The 20104-nt window shown below is 63.4% G+C and overlaps 2 protein-coding genes across 5 annotated transcripts; one reads left to right on the top strand and one right to left on the bottom strand.

Moving 5' to 3' along the window:
• Positions 1 to 1007: 1007 nt before the first annotated feature.
• KCNJ9 (potassium inwardly rectifying channel subfamily J member 9) lies at positions 1008 to 6272 on the bottom strand. 2 transcript variants are annotated; one of them, XM_086866317.1, is made up of 3 exons: positions 6217 to 6272; positions 3534 to 4476; positions 1008 to 1869 (listed from the first exon to the last, which is right to left on the bottom strand). In XM_086866317.1, the coding sequence occupies exons 2-3, from the start codon at positions 4465 to 4467 to the stop codon at positions 1559 to 1561; spliced, it is 1245 nt and encodes a 414-aa protein (XP_086722443.1). In that variant the 5' UTR covers positions 4468 to 4476; positions 6217 to 6272; the 3' UTR covers positions 1008 to 1558. The 2 variants fall into 2 exon arrangements, with proteins under 2 accessions (XP_086722443.1, XP_023804057.2); XM_023948289.2 differs by lacking the exon at positions 6217 to 6272 and having other exon boundaries at positions 1194 to 1869; positions 3534 to 5917.
• A 1936-nt stretch (positions 6273 to 8208) lies between these two features.
• Positions 8209 to 19696, top strand: KCNJ10 (potassium inwardly rectifying channel subfamily J member 10). Of its 3 annotated transcripts, XM_086866338.1 has the most exons (4): positions 14637 to 15084; positions 15959 to 17577; positions 17644 to 18176; positions 18230 to 18268. In XM_086866338.1, exons 1-2 carry the CDS (start codon positions 15007 to 15009, stop codon positions 17096 to 17098), a joined length of 1218 nt encoding a protein of 405 aa, XP_086722464.1. In that variant the 5' UTR covers positions 14637 to 15006; the 3' UTR covers positions 17099 to 17577; positions 17644 to 18176; positions 18230 to 18268. The 3 variants fall into 3 exon arrangements, with proteins under 3 accessions (XP_086722465.1, XP_086722464.1, XP_086722463.1); XM_086866339.1 differs by lacking the exon at positions 14637 to 15084 and adding an exon at positions 8209 to 8299 and having other exon boundaries at positions 15959 to 18176; positions 18230 to 19696; XM_086866337.1 differs by having other exon boundaries at positions 15959 to 18176.
• The last annotated feature ends 408 nt before the right edge of the window (positions 19697 to 20104 follow it).

Below are 20104 nucleotides of genomic sequence, written 5' to 3'. Positions count from 1 at the left end.
AGCCACCCCCCCCAGTCCCTCCCAGTCCCTCCCAGTCCCTCCCAGTCCCCCCCAGTCCCCCCAGCCCCTCCACTCCAGCCCTCCCCCAATCCCTCCCAGTTCTCCCAGTCCCCCCCAGTCCCTCCCAGTCCCCTGCCCGTGCCCCGCCGCCCCCCGCCCCGCGCAGCTGCTGCCCGTGGGCGGCAGGAATGCGACAGCCGGGGGTACACGGGGACACGGGGCGGGGGGGGACAACACGCGTGTCACACACCGGACACGCGTGTCACACACAGGACACGCGTGGGGGCCCGGGGGGGCTCGGGGGGGCCCCAGGTGCCGCTGATTTTGGGGGGGGGTCGTAACCCCTGCCCCCCCCACCCCCCCCCACGCGCGACGGGGGAGGGGGCGGGGCCAGGGGGTGGGCGGGGTCTTGGTGGCGCTCAGCCCCCTTTCGGTTCGGTTCGGCTCCGTCCGAGTCGGCTCGGCCCCAATCGGCTCCGTTCGGCTTCAATCGGCTTGGCTTCGATCGGCTCGGCTTCAATCGGCTTCAGTCGGCTCCTTTCGGATCCGTTCGGTTGCGCTCGGCTTGGCTTCGCTCGGCTCGGCTTCTTTCGGCTCATTTCGGATCCGTTCGGCCCCGCTCTGACTCGGCTCGGTCCGGCTCGGCTTCGCTCGGTCTCTTTCGGCCCCGCTCGGTCTCTTTCGGCCACGCTCGGCCTCTTTCGGCCCCGCTCGGTTCCGCACCCCCGAGCACCGCCCCCCCAAGCTGGGGGGGATCCCTTGGGGACATTGGGGGGACGGTGGGGACAATGAGGGGGGGGCTCCGTGTCCTCGCCCACCTCACTGACCCCTGCCCGTGCTGCCACGGGGGTCTCCATGCCCCTCGCCCGCCCTGGGGGTCCCCATGTCCTTGGAGAGACCCCCTGGGTTGCCCCCCCATCTCCTCCCCCCCCCCCCAGGCCCCAAAACCAGGGACACCCCAAATCCATCTCACGCACCCCAAAAACAGCACCACCATCATAACGGGGTTTGTTTTTTTTTTTTTTATTCAACACAACCACATTTTGGTGCCTGCTGGGGCTGGCCGAGGTCCTGCTGCTCTCTCCAGGAATTTTGGGGTCCCCATCCCCCCACAAACCCAGGGACACCCCAAAACCGCCACTCACACCCCAAAACCACCACCGCCATCATAACTGGGGGGGATATTTATTAAATAGGTTCATGTTTTGGAACCATCACTGCCACTCGAGGCTGGCCAAGGTCCCGCTGCTCTCCTGAGAGGTTTTGGGGTCCCCCTCGCCCCCACAGACCCAGGGACACCCCGAACCCACCACCACCATTAGAACGGGGGCGGGGAGGGATTTTTATTACATATACCCAGATTTTGGTGGCATCACCACAACTCGGGGATGGCCAGGGCCCCGTTGCTCTCCTGAGAGATTTTGAGGTCCCCTTTTCCCCCCACGAGCCCAAGGGACACCCCAAAAAACCCAGGGGACACCCCCAAACCCACCACCACCACCACAACGGGCGGAAGGGAAGCGGAATTTCTATTCCACGCGCCCAGATTTTGGTGGCATCACCGCGACTCGGGGCTGGCCAAGGTCCCGTTGCTTTCGCGGGGGGACATTTCGGGGTCCCCCTCTTCCCCCGCTGCCGCCGCCTCATCCAGGCGGCTGGGGATGGACCAGTAGAGGTGGGCATCGCGGCGGGCGGCGGCGGCGGCGAGCTGGCGGGCGCTGCAGGCCGGGGTGGGCACGGGCACGGTGTGGTGGAAGCCACCGTAGTCCACCTCGTAGAAGCCCTCCTCGAGGCTGAGCAGCGGCGTGAAGCGGTGGCCCCACAACACCTCGTCCGCCAGGTACGAGCTGCGAGCCTGGCACGTCATCCCTGGGGGGGCGCGGGGGCTCAGGGGTGTCCCCAATAGGGGCACCCCAATACCCGAATCACTCAAACCCCGATACCCGAAGAATCCAGGAAATGGAGCACCCCAAATCTGGTTGGAGGGGTCTGTGAAACCCACAGGGCTTGGGGTACCCCAATACCTGAAGCCACCCCAACCCCTTGGGGCTGCGCCTTGTCCCCAGGTACGAGCGGCACACCTGGCACGTCATCCCCGGGGGGGCGCAAGGACAAGGGCAAGAGGGACACCCCAAGAAGTGAAGCACCCAGAGAGAGGACACCCCAAGAAGTGAAGTACCCAGAGAGAGGACACCCCAAAAAGTGAAGCACCCAGAGCATGGAGGACCCCAAATCTGGTGACTGTGGGTTTTGAGCTGCACCTTGGGCATATGGGACACCCCAAAACCTGAAGCCCCCGGGGGCACAGAGCAACCCGAGCTCTCCTGGAGGGTCTGGGCTGGGTATGGGGGGACCCCACATCTGGTAGAGGGGGCTGTGAAGCTCCCAGCAGAGTTGTCCCCATGGAGGTGAGGTGTCCCCACTCAGGTGTCCCCATGGAGGTGAGATGTCCCCAAAGGATGAGATGTCCCCATGGAGGTGAGGTGTCTCCATGGAGATGAGATATCCCCACGGAGATGAAGTGTCCCCATGGAGGTGAGATGTCCCCAAGAAGAAGATGTGTCCCCATGGGTGAGTCCCCATGGAGATAAGACGTCTCCACAGAGATGAAGTGTCCCCATGGACATTATCTGTCCCCATGTTGGTGTCCCTATGGAGATGAGATATCCCCAAAGGATGAGATGTCCCCATGGAGGTGAGGTGTCCCCACTCAGGTGTCCCCATGGAGATGAGATGTCCCCAAAGGATGAGATGTCCCCATGGAGGTGAGGTGCCCCCACTCAGGTGTCCCCACTCAGGTGTCCCCATGGAGATGAGATGTCCCCACAGAGGTGAGGTGTCCCCATGGAGGTGAGGTGTCCCCATGGACACAATGTGTCCCCATGGACATTATCAGTCCCCATCCCGGTGTCCCCAAGGAGATGAGGTGTCCCCATGGGTGTGATGTGTCCCCATGGAGGTGTCCCCAAGGAGACAATGGGTCCCCATGGGTGTGATGTGTCCCCATGGATCTATCCCATGGAGATGATGTGTCCTCATGGAGGTGTCCCCATGGATGTGTCCTACAGAGATGAAGTGTCCCCATGGAGATGATGTGTCCCCATGGAGGTGTCCCCAAGGAGACAATGTGTCCCCATGGAGATGATGTGTCCCCATGGAGGTGTCCCCAAGGAGACAATGTGTCCCCATGGAGATGATGTGTCCCCATGGAGGTGTCCCCAAGGAGACAATGTGTCCCCATGGAGATGATGTGTCCCCATGGAGGTGTCCCCAAGGAGACAATGTGTCCCCATGGAGATGATGTGTCCCCATGGAAGTGTCCCTGTGAAGGTGATGAATCCCAAGAAGATGACGTCCCCATGGAGACGAGATGTCTCCGTGAAGATGATGCATCCTCATGGAGGTGTCCCACGGTGATGATGTGTCCTCACAGATGTGTCCCCATGAAGATGACGTGTCCCAAGAACATAATGCATCCCCCCAAAGACGATGAGATGTCCCTCACAGCACCAAGACACCCCCACCCCGTTTACCTGTGGCCTCCACCATGCCCTCGAGGATGACAACGATCTCGAAGTCGTCCCTCTCCAGCTGCCCCCGCGACACATCCCAGAAGGGGCTGCGCTCGTCGATCTCATGGCTGATGATGAGCGGCGACACCAGGAAGAGCCGATCGTCGCCCGTCTCGAAGCCCACGCTCAGGTCGGTCTGGTCCAGCGGGATGAACTCGCCCTCCTGCGTCTGCTTGGACTGGATGAGCTTGGCGCGGATGGAGGCCTCCACGATGTGCGAGTCGCGCAGGTCGCCCACGCGGAACATCAGGCAGAGGCGGTCGTCGCGCAGCGAGACCACGGCGTGCGAGGAGAACACCAAGGTCTCGGCGCGCTTGTTGGGCTGCGAGATCTTGACGAACATGCAGCCCACCATGAAGGCGTTGACCATGGAGCCCAGGATGGCCTGCAGCAGCAGCAGCACGATGCCCTCGGGGCACGTGTCCGTGATGACGCGGTGGCCGTAGCCGATGGTGGTCTCGGTCTCGATGGAGAAGAGGAAGGCGGACACGAAGCCGTTGAGGTTGTTGACGCACGGCGTCCAGCTGTGGTCGCCCAGGTGCTCCAGGTCGCCGCGGCTGTAGGCGATGACCCACCAGATGAGGCCAAAGAAGAGCCAGGTGAGGGCGTAGGCCAGGATGAAGATGAGGAGGCTGAAGCGCCACTTGAGGTCCACCAGGGTGGTGAAGATGTCGGTCAGGTAGCGGTAGGTCTCGCGCACGTTGCCGTGCTGGACGTTGCACTTCCCGTCCTTCTCCACGTAGCGCTGGCGCTTCCGGGCCACCGTACCCCCCCCGGCCCCCCACGGGCGGCGTTTGGGGGCTTGCAGGGGTGGGGGAGGGGGTTTGGCCTCGGCGGGGACCCCCGTGGGGACCCCCTCGGGAACCCCACAGAAGGCGGCGTTGTCCTGAGCCATCGGTGGCGGCTGTGGGGGGACAGGGGAGAGGGGAGGTGAGGACTGGGGGGACTGGGATGGGGGAATGGGGGGATGGAGGTGCCAAACTGGGGGGACTGGGAGAGAGGAATGGGGGGATGGAGGTGCCAAACTGGGGGGACTGGGATGGGGGAATGGGGGGATGGAGGTGCCAAACTGGGGGGACTGGGAGAGAGGAATGGGGGGATGGAGGTGCCAAACTGGGGGGACTGGGATGGGGGAATGGGGGGATGGAGGTGCCAAACTGGGGGGACTGGAAAGGGGTGATAGTGACATTGCGTCCCCAAACTGGTGGGACTGGGATGGTCATGGTCCCACCAAACTGGGGATACTGGGAAGAGAGGGAGGCCCAAACTGGAGGACCGAGAAGGGCGTGAGTCACCCCAAACTGGGTGGAGTGGCGTCCATCACCTTTCCAAACTGGGAGAACTGGGAAGGCTGTGGGTGACCCCAAACTGGGCCACGTGTGAACACACACACACACACACACACACACACACACACGTGTGTGTGTGCACACTCGCATTGACACACACACGTTCGACCCCTTCCGGGCCTCGCACACGCGCTGGGCTCCCCCTTGCACACTCACCCCCGCGCGTGCACACGGACACGGGCACAGACACGCGTGTGTGCGCACAGGGTCACGTGTGAACGCACGAAAACACGCGTGTGCAGGGGACACACACGTGAACACATTGCACACTCACACCTGACTGAACACACGTGTGTGTGCGCACAGGGTCACGTGTGAACGCACAAAAACACGCATGTGCGGGGGTCAGACGTGAACACATTGCACACTCACACCTGACTGAACACACGCGTGTGCGGGGGTCAGACGTGAACATATTGCACACTCACACAAACACGCGTGTGCGGGGGTCAGACGTGAACACATTGCACACTCACACAAACACGCGTGTGCGGGGGTCAGACGTGAACACATTGCACACTCACACCCGACTGAACACACGCGTGTGTGCACACAGGGTCACGTGTGAACGCACAAAAACACGCGTGTGCGGGGGTCAGACGTGAACACATTGCACACTCACACCCGACTGAACACACGCGTGTGTGCGCACAGGGTCACGTGTGAACACACGAAAACACGTGCGTGCGGGGGTCACGTGCGTGTGACGCGTCACACACTCACACACGCGTGTGCAGGGGTCACGCGCGTGAACACACTGCACATTCACACACGAATTAAAGTGAGCACACACACGTTGCACGCACACACGAACACACGCGTGTGCAGGGGTCACATGTGAGCACACGCGCGTTGCACACTCACACAAACGAACACACGCGTGTGCAGGGGTCAGACGTGAACACACGCGCGTTGCACACTCACACACTCACGAACACACGCGTGTGCGCCCCACCGGCTCTCGCGCACGCGCCGGGCTCCCCCCCCTTTGCACACTCACCCCCCGCGCGTGCACGCGAACTGCACGCGCAGCCGGGTCACGAGCGCGCCCGCGACCCCCCCCCCCGCACGCCCCTTACACACGCGTGTGCCCCGGGGGTGGTTTGGGGGGAGGAGGGGGGGGTTCCCTGCGACACATCCCCCTCCCCCCCCATTCCCCCGCCTCCCCCCCCCCCCAATCCCGATGGCGGGGGAAGGAGAAGGGGGGCACAGTCGGGTTTGGGGGCTCCCCCCGGTGTCAGCGCTGCCCCGGGGGGAGTTCCGGGGCTCCCCCCGCGCCCCCCGCCCGCTCTCACCGCTGCCGCAGCCCCGCTCGCTCCGCACGCTCCGGGCCCCCCCCCCCCCCGCCCCGTTCCCCGGCAACGGCGGCGCGCGGATAAAAATACCGGGAGCCCCCGCCCCCCCCCCCAAACCGCGCGGACAACTGGCCCGGGGGTGGCCAGCGCTAGCCCAGCCCCCCCCTCGGGATCGGTTCCGTCCTCATTGTCAGCACAACCCCCCATAATTACACCCCCCCCACCCCATTTTAATGCATTCAGCCCCCCCTCCCCCACCCCGGCTCACGCCCCCTCATCACTAGCCCCGCTGTGGCCAGAGCTTGCCCAGCCCCCACCTCCCCCTGCCCCAGGGCTCAGCTGCACCCCCAGAATTATCACAGCCGCCCCCGGCTCAAGCCCCCACCCCATCATTAGCCCAGGGGTCTCCTTCATTAGCCTAGCCGCCCCTGCACTAGCCCAGGGCTGCCGTTCGCTAGCCCAGTTCCCCCGGCTCAGCCCCAATCCCTTCCCCCATAATTAGCCTGGGGGTGCCCGTCATTAGCCCAGCCCCCACCCCGGCTCAGCCCCGCCCTCCCCGCATCGCTAGCCCCGGGGTCTCCAGCACTAGCCCAGCCCCCCTACACCGTTAGCCCGGGGGGACGCGTCATTAGCCCCCGCTCGGGTTCCCCCATCAGTAGCCCACGCATCTCCATCATTAGCCCAGACCCCCCCCTCTATCAGTAGCCAAGGGGTCCTCCTCAATTGCCCAGTTCCCCACATTAGCTCATCCCCCCACTAGCCCAGACCCCCACATCATTAGCCCAACCCGTCATCGCTAGCCCAGGGCTCCCCATAGCTAGCCCAGCCCCCTTTACTAGCCCACCTCCCCCATCACTAGCCCAGAGCTCCCCCTCATTAGCCAAGGAGTCCCCATTGCTAGCCCAGAGCCCCCCACCATTAGCCAAGCGCCTCAACTAGCCCAATGTCCCCACTAGCCAAGGAGTTCCCATTGCTAGCCCAACGCCCCCCACCGTTAGCCAACCCCCCCCCACTGGCCGAGGACTCATCACTAGCCCAGGGGTCCGGCTCAGTTGCCCAGCCCCACCCCCCACTAGCCCAGTGCCCCCCCCATAGGCCCGGCCCCGCCCCCCCCCGGTAGCCCCGGCCCCGCGGTCACTCGCCCGCCCCTCCCCCCCGGGTGGACAAAGGCTCTTTGTGCCTCCGGACCGGCCGGGACAGGGCCTGGCGTGGGGCTGCCACGGACACACGGACACACGGACACACTGACCAGCCACCCACGGACACACGGACACACGGACCAATGGACACACGGACACACTGACCAGCCACCCACGGACACACGGACACACTGACCAACTGACCCACGGACACATGAACACACTAACCAGCCACCCACGGACACACGGACACACGGACACACTGACCCACGGACACTGACCACGGACACCCTTACAGGTGCCGGTGCCCGGGGGACCCAGCCGAGACCCCCAGTGTCCCTGTGGGGTCCCCAGGTGACAGCGCCGGTGCCCGCACAACCCCACCGGGACTCTCCGGTGACCCCGTTGGGACCCCCAGGGCAAGTGCCAATGCCTGGACAACCCCACCGGGACCCCAAGTGCCGGTGCCGGTACCCGGGGGACCCTTCCCGAACCCCCCGGTGCCCCTGCCGGGACCCCCAGCGCCGGTGGCAGTGCCCGGTGGACACCGCCAGGACCCCGGGTGTCGGAGGCCATGTCTGGACATCCCCCAGGGTACCCCCCGGTGCCCCCACCGGGACCCCCAGCGCCCGTTTCGATGCCCGGACATCCCTTCATTCCCCCCCGCTTGCCCCGCCGGGACCCCCATTGGGTGCCGGTGCCGGCGGGCGGGGTCCCCCGGCCCCCCCCCGCCCCGTGCCCGGTAACGTGACCCGGTGCCGGCCGGCTCCTTTTCCACCCCATTAACCCCCGGCCCGCCCCCGGCGGCTCCTCCCCGCCCCGGGCCCCCCCGGTTCCACGGCGGGGGGGGGGACCCGTCCCGCCGCCGCGGCCCCGCCGAGCCATAAAGCCCATGGGGAGCCGGCCGGGCTGAGCACGGTGGGACCCGCGACCCCCCCAGCAAGGTAAGGGCGGCCGGGGGGGGTCCCTGGGGGTCTCCCGTTCCCTCCCGGGGGGTCCCGAGGGCTGCGGGCACCGGCCGGTGGTGCTGGGATGGCACCGGCACTGCAGAGGGGAGTCCCGTGCCCCCTTGTCCCCCCATCGGTGGCACCGCACCCCCGTTGTCCACATCTCTGTGTTGCCATCACCCCACAACCCTGTGACTCCATGAGGCCACGTCCCTGTGTCACTGTGTCCCTGTGTCCATCCATCCCTGTGTCCCCAAATCCCCGTGTCCCCAAGTCCCTCACCCCCAAACCCTTGTGTCCCACATTCCCATATCTCATTTCTCTCTATTCCCGTGTCCCCATGTCCCGATGTCCCCACGTCACGTACCACCTGTGTCCCATGTTCCCACATATCCCAGTGTCCCCATATTCCCGTGTCCCATTCCCCTATCGCCATGTCCCCATGTCCCTGTGCCCTACAGTGGTGTGTCCCTCTCCCATGTCCCCAACACCCTGTGCCCCACGTCCCCCATCCCCACATCTCCATGTCTCCGTGTCCCATACCCTGAGGTCCTATGTCCCCAAGGCCCCTGTCTCCATATCCCATGTCCCTGTGTCCTCCATCCCCATGTCCCTCATCCCTCATCCCTGTGCCCCACATTCCCATCCCATGTCCCTCATCCCTGTGTCCCACATCTCCATCCCATGTCCCCATGTCACACATCCCCATGTCCTATGTCCCCAAGGCCCCTGTCCCTTTATCCCCACATCCCCCCACTCTTTTATCCTCTGTCCCTGTGTCCCCACATCCCCCCTCCCCATGTCCCCGAATCCTTGTGTCCCCCCAGCCCACTGTTCCCATTCCGTGGATCCTCCCCTCTCTTCGTGCAGGGACCTGGGGGGACAATGGATGGGGGGAGGGGGCACACAGCAACCCCCAGGCCCCCTTTGTTGTTCCCCAGGCCTGGCTGGCATGGCCCCTCCCCCAGCTGAACTGGGATGTGGGTTATCCTGGAATTTGGGTTATCCCAGGTGTGGATTATCCCAGAGTTTGGGTTATCCCTGGTGTGGGTTATCCTGAGTGTGGGTTATTCCAAGTGTTCCAGGTGTGGGTTATCCCGGAGTTTGGGTTATTCCTGGTGTGGGTTATCCTGAGTGTGGGTTATTCCAAGTGTTCCAGGTGTGGGTTATCCCAGAGTTTGGGTTATCCCATGTGCGGGTTATCCTGAGTGTCCCAGGCGTGGGTTATCCCAGAGTTTGGGTTATCCCAGGTGTTTGGGTTATCCCAGGTGTGGATATCCCGGAGTTTGGGTTATCCCAGGTGTTTGGGTTATCCCAGGTGTTTGGGTTATCCCAGGTGTGGGTTATCCCAGGTGTGGATATCCCAGAGTTTGGGTTATCCCGGAGTTTGGGTTATCCCAGGTGTGGGTTATCCCGGAGTTTGGGTTATCCCGGAGTTTGGGTTATCCCAGGTGTTTGGGTTATCGCAGAGTTTGGGTTATCCCGGAGTTTGGGTTATCCCGGAGTTTGGGTTATCCCAGGTGTGGGTTATCCCAGGTGTTTGGGTTATCCCAGGTGTTTGGGTTATCCCAGGTGTTTGGGTTATCCCAGGTGTGGGTTATCCCGGAGTTTGGGTTATCCCAGGTGTGGGTTATCCCGGAGTTTGGGTCATCCCATGTGCGGGTTATCCCAGGTGTTTGGGTTATCCCAGGTGTTTGGGTTATCCCAGGTGTGGGTTATCCCGGAGTTTGGGTTATCCCAGGTGTGGGTTATCCCGGAGTTTGGGTTATCCCATGTGCAGGTTATCCTGAGTGTCCCAGGCGTGGGATATCCCAGGATGTGGGTTATTCCAAGTGAGGTTTATCCCGGAGCGTGGCTCATCCCAGGTGTTATGGGTTATCCTGGAATTTGGGTTATCCCAGCTGTGGGTTACCCCAGACATGAATTTTCCTGGGTGTGAGTTATCCCAAGTGTGGTTTATCCCAGCTGTGGGTTATCCCAGATGTGAGCTATCCTGGATGTAGGTTATCCCAGGTGTGGATTATCCTGAGTCCAGGTTATCCCAGGTATGAATTATTCCGGATGTGGATTATCCTGGATGTAGGTCATCCCAGGTGTGGGTTATCCTGGGATGTGGGTTATCCCAGGTGTGGGTTATCCCAGGTGTGGGTTATCCTGGGATGTGGGTTGTTCCAGGTGTGGGTTGTTCCAGGTGTGGGTTATCCTGGGATGTGGGTTATCCCAGGTGTGGGTTATCCTGGGATGTGGATTATTCCAGGTGTGGGTTATCCTGGGATGTGAGTTATCCCAGGTGTGGGTTATCCTGGGATGTGGGTTGTTCCAGGTGTGGGTTTTTCCAGGTGTGGGTTTTTCCAGGTGTGGGTTATTCCAGGTGTGAGATATTCCAGGTGTGGAATATCTCAGGTGTGGGTTGTTCCAGGTGTGGGTTATTCCAGGTGTGGGTTATCCCTGGTGTGAGTTATCCCAAAGTGGGTTATCCTGGATGTGGATTACCCCGGGTATGGGTTATCCCGGCTGTAGAATTATCCTGGGTGTGGATTATCATGGATGTGGATTATTCCAGGAGTGGGTTATCCTGGGTTATCAGGTGTGGATTATTCCAGGTGTGGATTATCCTGGGTGTGGGATATCCTGGGTGTGAATTACCCCAGGTGTGGGTTGTTCCAGGTGTGGGTTGTTCCAGGTGTGGGATATCCCAGGTGTGGGTTATTCCAGGCTTGGGTTATTCCAGGTTTGGGTTATTCCAGGCTTGGGTTATTGCAGGTGTGGATTATTCTAGGTGTGGGTTATTCTAGGTGTGGGATATCCCGGGTGTGGGTTATTCCAGGTGTGGGTTGTTCCAGGTGTGGGTTATTCTAGGTGTGGGATATCCCGGGTGTGGGTTATCCCAGGTGTGGGATATCCCAGGTGTGGGATATCCCGGGTGTGGGTTATCCCAGGTTTGGGTTATTCCAGGTGTGAATTATCCCAGGTTTGGGTTATTCCAGGTGTGGATCTGGGTTATCCAGGCATTCTTTATCCTGGATATAATTTTAGGGTCATCCCGGTGCTGTGAGGGGGGTCCCGGGACCCCCATCCTGGGGGGCACCCCTGGGGTCACCATGGGGACGGGGGGCATCCCCCAGGACCCCCAGTGGGGCCATGGTGGGGACAGGGGTCCCCCAGGACACACAGAAGGGCCAGAGCGGGGATCTGGGACCCCCGTGGTGGCATTGACAGTGACAGGGGACCCCTGGGACCCACTCTGGGGTGGATGATGGGGGTCCCTGTGCCCCCGTGGTGACCATGGCAGTGACAGGGGACCTCTGGGACCCCCGTGGTGGCATTGACAGTGACAGGGGACCCCTGGGACCTCCATGGTGACCATGACAGTGACAGGGGACCCCCGTGGTGACAGTGGCATTAACGATGGCGGTCCTGGTGCCCCCCACGCTGGCTCTGCTCATGTGGCTCCCTGTACCCTCGTGGTGACAGTGACAGTAATGAGGAGGGTCCCTGTGCCCCCCTCGGTGGCAGTGACAGTGGGGGTCTCTGTGCCACTCTTGGTGGCCCTGGTGGTGTCGGGAGCACCTCAGGGCCCTGTGGTGGTGGCAGTGGGGGTCCCTTTGTCCCTCTCGGTGACAGTGGCAGTAACGATGGGGGTCCCTGTGTCCCCCTCGGTGACAATGGGAGTCCCTGTGTCCCTCTCGGTGACAGTGGCAGTAACGATGGGGGTCCCTGTGTCCCCCTCGGTGACAGTGGCAGTAACGATGGGGGTCCCTGTGTCCCCCTCGGTGACCGTGGGGGTCCCTGTGTCCCTCTCGGTGACAGTGGCAGTAACGATGGGGGTCCCTGTGTCCCTCTCGGTGACAGTGGCAGTAATGATGGGGGTCCCTGTGTCCCTCTCGGTGACAGTGGCAGTAACGATGGGGGTCCCCGTGTCCCCCTCGGTGACAGTGGCAGTAACGATGGGGGTCCCTGTGTCCCCCTCGGTGACCGTGGGGGTCCCTGTGTCCCTCTCGGTGACAGTGGCAGTAACGATGGGGGTCCCTGTGTCCCCCTCGGTGACAGTGGCAGTAACGATGGGGGTCCCTGTGTCCCTCTCGGTGACAATGGGGGTCCCTGTGTCCCTCTCGGTGACAGTGGCAGTAACGATGGGGGTCCCTGTGTCCCCCTCGGTGACAATGGGGGTCCCTGTGTCCCTCTCGGTGACAGTGGCAGTAACGATGGGGGTCCCCGTGTCCCCCTCGGTGACAGTGGCAGTAACGATGGGGGTCCCTGTGTCCCCCTCGGTGACAGTGGCAGTAACGATGGGGGTCCCCGTGTCCCTCTCGGTGGCCCTGGCGGTGTCGCGGGCCCCCCGGGACCCCCGCGCTGGCGGTGGCGGGCGCGCGGGGCTCTGCATCTTAACGAGGGCTCCGTCAAAGCGCCTTTGTCCCCCCGCCAGCCCCATTGAAACCTCGGCTCCGGCCGCACAATGGCCCCACTGTCCCCTGTCCCAGTCCCTGTCCCCCCCCCGCCACTGCCACCCCACCGCCACCCCCCGCGCCAACCACGCCGCACCCACCCCGCGCCCCCCTCCTCAACTGGGGGACCCCGCCGTGGGGTTGGGGGGCCGGTCCCTAACCCAGCCCCCCCCCAAATCCCAGTTACCCCAGTACGGAGCAGCCCCCGCGCCCCAGTTCGGGGGCGGGGGGGGGCGCGGCTGGCGGGGAGCCCGGGCACGCCTGGCACCGCCGTGGCGTGGGAACCGTGCCCGCGCCGCCGGTGCCAGCGGGACGCGGGGAACGGGGACGCGTCCCTTGGGCCACCCTCCCCCTCCCCACCCCCAAACCCGCTTGGACCCCCCATGTAGGGCCGGGCCTCTGCGGTCACCCCCAAAGTAACCAGAACCCCCCGAGGGGAAACTGAGGCACGGGGGGGGGGTGTGTGTGTCGGGGGGGTTAATGGGTAACCGGTTGTGCCGCGGGCACCGGGAACAAGCTGCGGCTTGTCCCGAGCCGTGTCCGGCCATCGGAGCACGGCCGGGGGCCACGGGGGGCACGCGGCCCCCGAGGGGCCCTCGGAGGGGGTGGCGACCCCAAAAATGAGGCGGGGAAGGGGTGGGGACACCAAAAAAAGGGCGCGGGGAGCAGAAAGGGGAGGGGGCGTCAGGAGCCAAAAGAAGAGAGGCAGAGTCCCAAAGAGGGGGGTCAGAACCACCCTAGAGGGGGGCAGGGGAGCCTGGGGTGTGCAGAGACCCCCAGAGCAGGGGGTGGGGGGCGTGGTGGCTTTGGGGACACGGTGGCTTTGGGGACACGGTGGCTCTGGGGACATGGAGGGGCCTTTAGGGGGCACAATGACTTCAGGGACATGGGAGGCCCTGGGCAACCCTGGGAACTTGAGGACACGGTGTGGCTTTGGGGACACCTCGGGGCTCTGGGGACCCCCAGCAGCTCCAGGGACGTGGGGGGCTCTGGGGACACAGTGGCTCTTGGGGGACACAGTGGCTCTTGGGGGACACAGTGGCTCCAGGGACATGGGGGGCTCTGGGGACACAGTGGCTCTTGGGGACACAGTGGCTCTTGGGGGACACAGTGGCTCCAGGGACATGGGGGACTCTTGGGGACACAGTGGCTCTTGGGGGACACAGTGGCTCTTGGGGACACAGTGGCTCCAGGGACATGGGGGGCTCTGGGGACATGGAGGTCTCTGCAGACATGAGGGGTTCTGGGGACCCCCAGCAGCTCCAGGTGGTGGCTTTGGGGACACCCAATGGCTCTGTGGGGACACTCTGTCCTAACAGCCCATCAGGGAAGGAGCGGCTCGGTGTCCTCTCTTTGGGGACACCCGTGTCCCCTCTGTCCCGGCTGCCACCATCCCTTCCAGGACCTTTCTCTGTGCGGGGACACGGCGCAGCCAGGACAGTGGCAGTGCCACCCGTGTCCCCCAGCTTTGGCCGGCACAGGGACACCAGGCTCCAAGGAGACCTCCCGGTGTCCCCGTGTCCCCGGCACGCTGCCCTTCCGCGGCGGAAACGGTGGCGGGGCCAGAGGCTGGCGGGGGCTGAAAGGGCCTTTTTTGGGATGGGGACACGGGGACATGGGGACACGGGGACACGGGGACACCGGGGAGGCGCCTGGCGCTGCCCCCGGCCATTTGTCCCTGTCACCCCCCATTCATCCCCTTCCTCTTCCTCCCGGACGCCCGGGACACTTCCACGGCCACCGGAGCTGCCAGGGGACAGGGGGGGACACGGGCGGGGGGGACACGGAGGGGACACGGAGGGATTTGGGAATGGGGGTGGGGCACGTGGAGGGATGGAGGGACAGAGGGATGGACAGAGGGATACGGGGAGGGACAGAGGGATGGACAGAGGGATGAGGGGAGGGACAGAGGGAAATGAGGATGGACAGAGGGATGAGGGGATGGACAGAAGGATGGACAGAGGGATGAGGGGATGGACAGAGGGATGGACAGAGGGATGAGGGGAGGGACAGAGGGAAATGAGGATGGACAGAGGGATGAGGGGATGGACAGAGGGATGAGGGGATGGACAGAGGGATGGACAGAGGGAAATGAGGATGGACAGAGGGATGAGGGGATGGACAGAGGGATGAGGGGATGGACAGAAGGATGGACAGAGGGATGAGGGGATGGACAGAGGGATGGACAGAGGGATGAGGGGATGGACAGAGGGATGGAGAGAGGGATGAGGGGATGGACAGAGGGATGGACAGAGGGAAATGAGGATGGACAGAGGGATGAGGGGATGGACAGAGGGATGGACAGTTACAGGGATGACCCCCAGATCCCCCTCCAAGGTAAGATGAGTCCATCCAGCCTCAGCCCACACCAGGGAGGGAGGGAGGGGGTCTCCCTCACCTTCCCCCAAACTCCCACCCCCTGTCACATCCCACAGGTGATGCCCAAGGAGCTCCAAATCTGTCCCCACCCCCTGCACTGTCCCCTCTGTCCCCACTCCCACAGATGGTCAGCCTCAGGTCCAGCCTCTCACCATGGATGTCCGTCCATCCATCCATCCATCTGTCCGTCTGTCCGTCCATCCATCCATTCCTCTGTCATCCCCTCACCTGTCCCCCGTGTCCCTTCTGATGACCTCCTCCACCTGTTCCTGTGTCTTCCTTGATGTCCCTGACCTGTCCCCATGTCCCTCACCTGTCCCTCACCTGTTCCCATGTCCCTCACCTGTCCTTCACCTGTCCCCATGTCCCTGACCTGTTCCCATGTCCCTCTCCTGTCCCTCACCTGTCCCCATGTCCCTGACCTGTTCCCATGTCTCTTTGATGACCTCCTCCACCTGTTCCTCACCTGTCCCCATGTCCCTCACCTGTCCCTCACCTGTCCCTCACCTCTTCCCATGTCCCTCACCTGTCCCCATGTCCCTCACCTGTCCCTGACCTGTTCCCATGTCCCTTTGATGACCTCCTCCACCTGTCCCTCACCTGTCCCTCACATGTCCCTCACGTGTCCCTCACGTGTCCCTCACGTGTCCCTCACCTGTCCCCTCACATGTCCCTCACGTGTCCCTCACGTGTCCCTCACCTGTCCCCATGTCCCTTTGATAACCTCCTCCACTGGTGCCTCACCTGTCTCTCACCTGTCCCCTCACCTGTCCCTCACCTGTCCCTCACCTGTCCCTCACCTGTCCCCTCACGTGTCCCCGTGTCCCCGCAGATGACGTCCTCCACCAAGGTGTACTACAGCCAGACCACGCAGACCGACAGCCGCCCGCTGATGGGGCCGGGGCTGCGGCGGCGCCGGGTGCTGACCAAGGACGGCCGCAGCAACGTGCGCATGGAGCACATCTCGGACAAGCGCTTCCTGTACCTCAAGGACCTGTGGACCACCTTCATCGACCTCCAGTGGCGCTACAAGCTCCTGCTCTTCTCCGCCACCTTCGCCGGCACCTGGTTTGCCTTCGGCGTGGTCTGGTACCTCGTGGCCGCGGCACACGGCGACCTGCTGGAGTTCGAGCCGCCCGCCAACCACACGCCGTGCGTGATGCAGGTGCACACGCTGACTGGCGCCTTCCTCTTCTCCCTCGAGTCCCAGACCACCATCGGCTACGGCTTCCGCTACATCAGCGAGGAGTGTCCGCTGGCCATCGTGCTGCTCATCACCCAGCTGGTGCTCACCACCATCCTGGAGATCTTCATCACCGGCACCTTCCTGGCCAAGATCGCGCGGCCCAAGAAGCGCGCCGAGACCATCAAGTTCAGCCAGAACGCGGTGGTGGCGCAGCACGACGGCAAGACCTGCCTGATGATCCGCGTGGCCAACATGAGGAAGAGCCTCCTGATCGGCTGCCAGGTCACCGGGAAGCTGCTGCAGACCCACCTCACCAAGGAGGGCGAGAGCGTCCGGCTCAACCAGCTCAACGTGGACTTCCAGGTGGACACGTCCTCGGACAGCCCCTTCCTCATCCTGCCGCTGACCTTCTACCACGTGGTGGACGAGGCCAGCCCGCTGCGGGACGTGTCCCTGCGCTCGGGGGACGGCGACTTCGAGCTGGTGGTCATCCTGAGCGGCACCGTGGAGTCGACGAGCGCCACGTGCCAGGTGCGCACGTCCTACCTGCCCGAGGAGATCCTGTGGGGCTACGAGTTCACGCCGGCCATCTCGCTGTCGGCCAGCGGCAAGTACGTGGCCGACTTCAGCCTCTTCGACCGCGTGGTGAAGGTGGCCGCGCCCTGCTGTCACCACGAGGCCGTCCGGTTCGGGGACCCCGAGAAGGTGAAGTTGGAGGAGTCGCTGAGGGAGGCGGAGCGGGAGGGGGAAGGGGCCCCGCTCAGCGTCCGCATCAGCAATGTCTGAGGGGGGACAGAGAGGTGACATCGGCACCGGTGGCACCGGAGCAAGGGGTGGCAGCGGGACCTGGGTGGCACCAGAGCAAGGGGGTGGTGGCAGGTGCTGGAGGTGTCGCTGTGTCTGGAGGTATCACCAGATTCGAGGGGATGGCAACATCTGGAGGTGTCACCAGCCCTGGAGGTGCCACCATCCCCAAAGGGACACCGACAATTGGAGGTGGCACCAGCCTTGGAGGTGCCACCAGCCCCAAAGGGACACCGACAGTTGGAGGTGTCACCAGCCCTGGAGGTGCCACCAGCTTCAGAATGTCACCAGCCCTGGAGGTGCCACCAGCCCCAAAGGGACACTGACAATTGGAGGTGTCACCAGCCCTGGAGGTGCCACCAGCCCCAAAGGGACACCGACAATTGGAGGTGTCACCAGCCCTGGAGGTGCCACCAGCCCCAAAGGGACACCGACAATTGGAGGTGTCACCAGCCCTGGAGGTGTCATCGAGTCTGGAGGTGTCACCAATGCCTGTTACCAGCCTCAGAGTGTCACCAGCCTTGGAGGTGCCACCAGCTTCAGAATGTCACCAGCATCTGGAGGTGTCACCAGCACCTGGAGGTACCACCACCCTCAGAGTGTCACCAAGTCTGGAAGTGTCGCCAAGTTTGGAGTTTTCACCAGTTTTAATGGGCCACCAATGTCTGGAGGTGCCATTAGCCCCAAAGTGTCACCAATGCGTGGAGGTGCCACCACCCCCAGAACTGTCACCAGCTCCTGGAGGTGTCACCAGCCTCAGAGTGTCAACAAGACTGGAGTGTCACCAACACCTGGAGGTAGCACCATCCATGGAGGCATCACCAAGTCACCAACCCCAGGGGACACCAACGCCTGAAGGTGCCACCAACATCTGGAAGTGTCACCAACATCTGGAGGTGGCACCAAGTCTGGAGGTTCCACCACCAGCCCCAAGAGCACACCAATGTCTGGAGGTGTCACCAGCCCTGGAGGTGCCACCAGCCCCAAGGGGACACGAATGTCTGGAGGTGTCACCAGCCCCAAAGTGTCACCACATCTGGAGGTGTCACCAAGTCTGGAGGTGTCACCAGCCCCAAAATGTCACCACATCTGGAGGTGTCACCAAGTCTGGAGGTGTCACCAGCCCCAAGGGGATATAAGTGTCTAAAGAAGCCACCAGTCCCCAAATGTCACTGGTGCTGAGATGTCACCAGCCCTGGTGGTGTCACCAGTCCTTGGAGGTGTCACCAACATCTGGAGGTGACACCAGCCCCAAAGTGCCACCAGGTGCCACAAATCCTCCAGTCCCCGGGGTGTCCCCAGTTCCAAGGTACCACAAGCCCCTGGAGGTGCCACCAACGCCGGCAGGTGACACCAGCCCTGAGGAGACACAGTCCTAAAGTGTCACCAATGCCTGGAAGTGTCACCAACATCTGGAAGTGCCACCAGCCCCGAAGTACCACCAATGCCTGGAAGTGCCACCAGCCCTGAGGTGCCACCAGTCTCTAAAAGTGTCACCAATGCCCAGAAGAGCCACCAGCCAAGATTCCACCGGGGCCTGGAGATGCTACCAATGCCTGGAGATGTCACTAAGCCCTGGAAGTGCCACCATCTGGAGGTGCCACCAACCCCAAAGTGCCAGCAACGCCTGGAAGTGCCACCAGTACCTGGAAGTGACACCAGCCCCAATGTGCCACCAACCTCTGGAGATGCCACCAAGTCCTGGAGATGACACCAGCCTCAAAGTGCCACCAATGCCTGAAAGCATCACCAAACCCTGGAGGTGCCACCAGTCCCAAAGTGCCACCAACACCTGGAGGTGCCACCAACACCTGGAGGTGCCACGAGCCCCACAGTGGCACCAGTCCCTGGAGGTGCCACCAGTCCCAAAGTGCCACCAACACCTGGAGGTGCCACGAGCCCCACAATGGCACCAGTCCCTGGAGGTGCCACCAGTCCCAAAGTGCCACCAACACCTGGAGGTGCCATGAGCCCCAGAATGGCACCAGTCCCTGGAGGTGCCACCAGTCCCTGGTGCCCCAAAGTGCCACCGGTCCCTGGAGGCGACATCAGCCCCGAAGTGCCACCAATGTCTACAATTGCCACCAACCCCTCTGGAGGTGCCACCACCCCAAAAGTGTCACCAACCCCTGGAGATGTCACCAATCCCCAGGGGGCTGCTGCTGCTCCCCCCTTCCCTCCCAGGGGAAACTGAGGCAGGAGACCCCCCCTACCCTTCACCCCAAGCCCCCCCTCAAGCGCTGGACCCCCTTCCCACCCCACCCCACTCCGGGCAGTGTCGGGGGGTCCCCCCGGGGTGTCACCGATAATCGGCCACCGTGTCCCCTCCCCCCCGGGCCGGGGTGTCCCCCCCCCGCCCCGCCCGTCGCTGCTGCTTAACGTAGACCCCGCAATTAACGCGGCCCCCCCGTGCCGGGGCAATTAGTGCCACTAATTAAAGGTGTCGGTAATGAGGAAGGAGCGGGACCCCCCCCCCCACCCCACCCCCCAAAGCTGCCCCTCCCCCCCTCCCAGCGGGGGGGCTCGGTTTGGGGGCGGGGGGGGAGGGGCAGGAGTTCAATAAAGGTGACGTCGATGGTGGGGGGTGTCCCCGATGTCCCCGCAGTGTCCCCGATGTCCCCTCAGCCCCCAGGGACCCCCCCCCCAATGTCCCCCCCCCCCAAGGGTCTCCCAATGTCACCAAGGTCCCCTCCCAACATCTCTCAGGGTCTCCTTCAGCCCCCAGGGTCCCCTCAGTGTCCCCAGGGACCCCCACAATGTCCTCCCAATGTCCCCAGAGACCCCCCAGGGTCCCCTCAATGTCCCCAGAGACCCTCCAGTGTCCCCAGGGACACCACAATGTCCCCAAAATGCCTTCTCATTGTCCCCAGGGATGCCACAATGTCCTCCCAATGTCCCCAGAGACCCCCCCAGGGTCCCCTCAATGTCCCCAGGGACCCCCACAATGTCCTCCCAATGTCCCCAGGGTCCCCTCAATGTCCTCAGAGA

Source organism: Cyanistes caeruleus, chromosome 30 (genome assembly GCF_971803275.1).
Source record: "Cyanistes caeruleus chromosome 30, bCyaCae1.hap1.1, whole genome shotgun sequence".
Taxonomy (NCBI): domain Eukaryota; kingdom Metazoa; phylum Chordata; class Aves; order Passeriformes; family Paridae; genus Cyanistes; species Cyanistes caeruleus.
The sequence above is the reverse complement of the archived record's forward strand: the minus strand, read 5'-3'. Positions and strand labels throughout refer to the sequence as shown.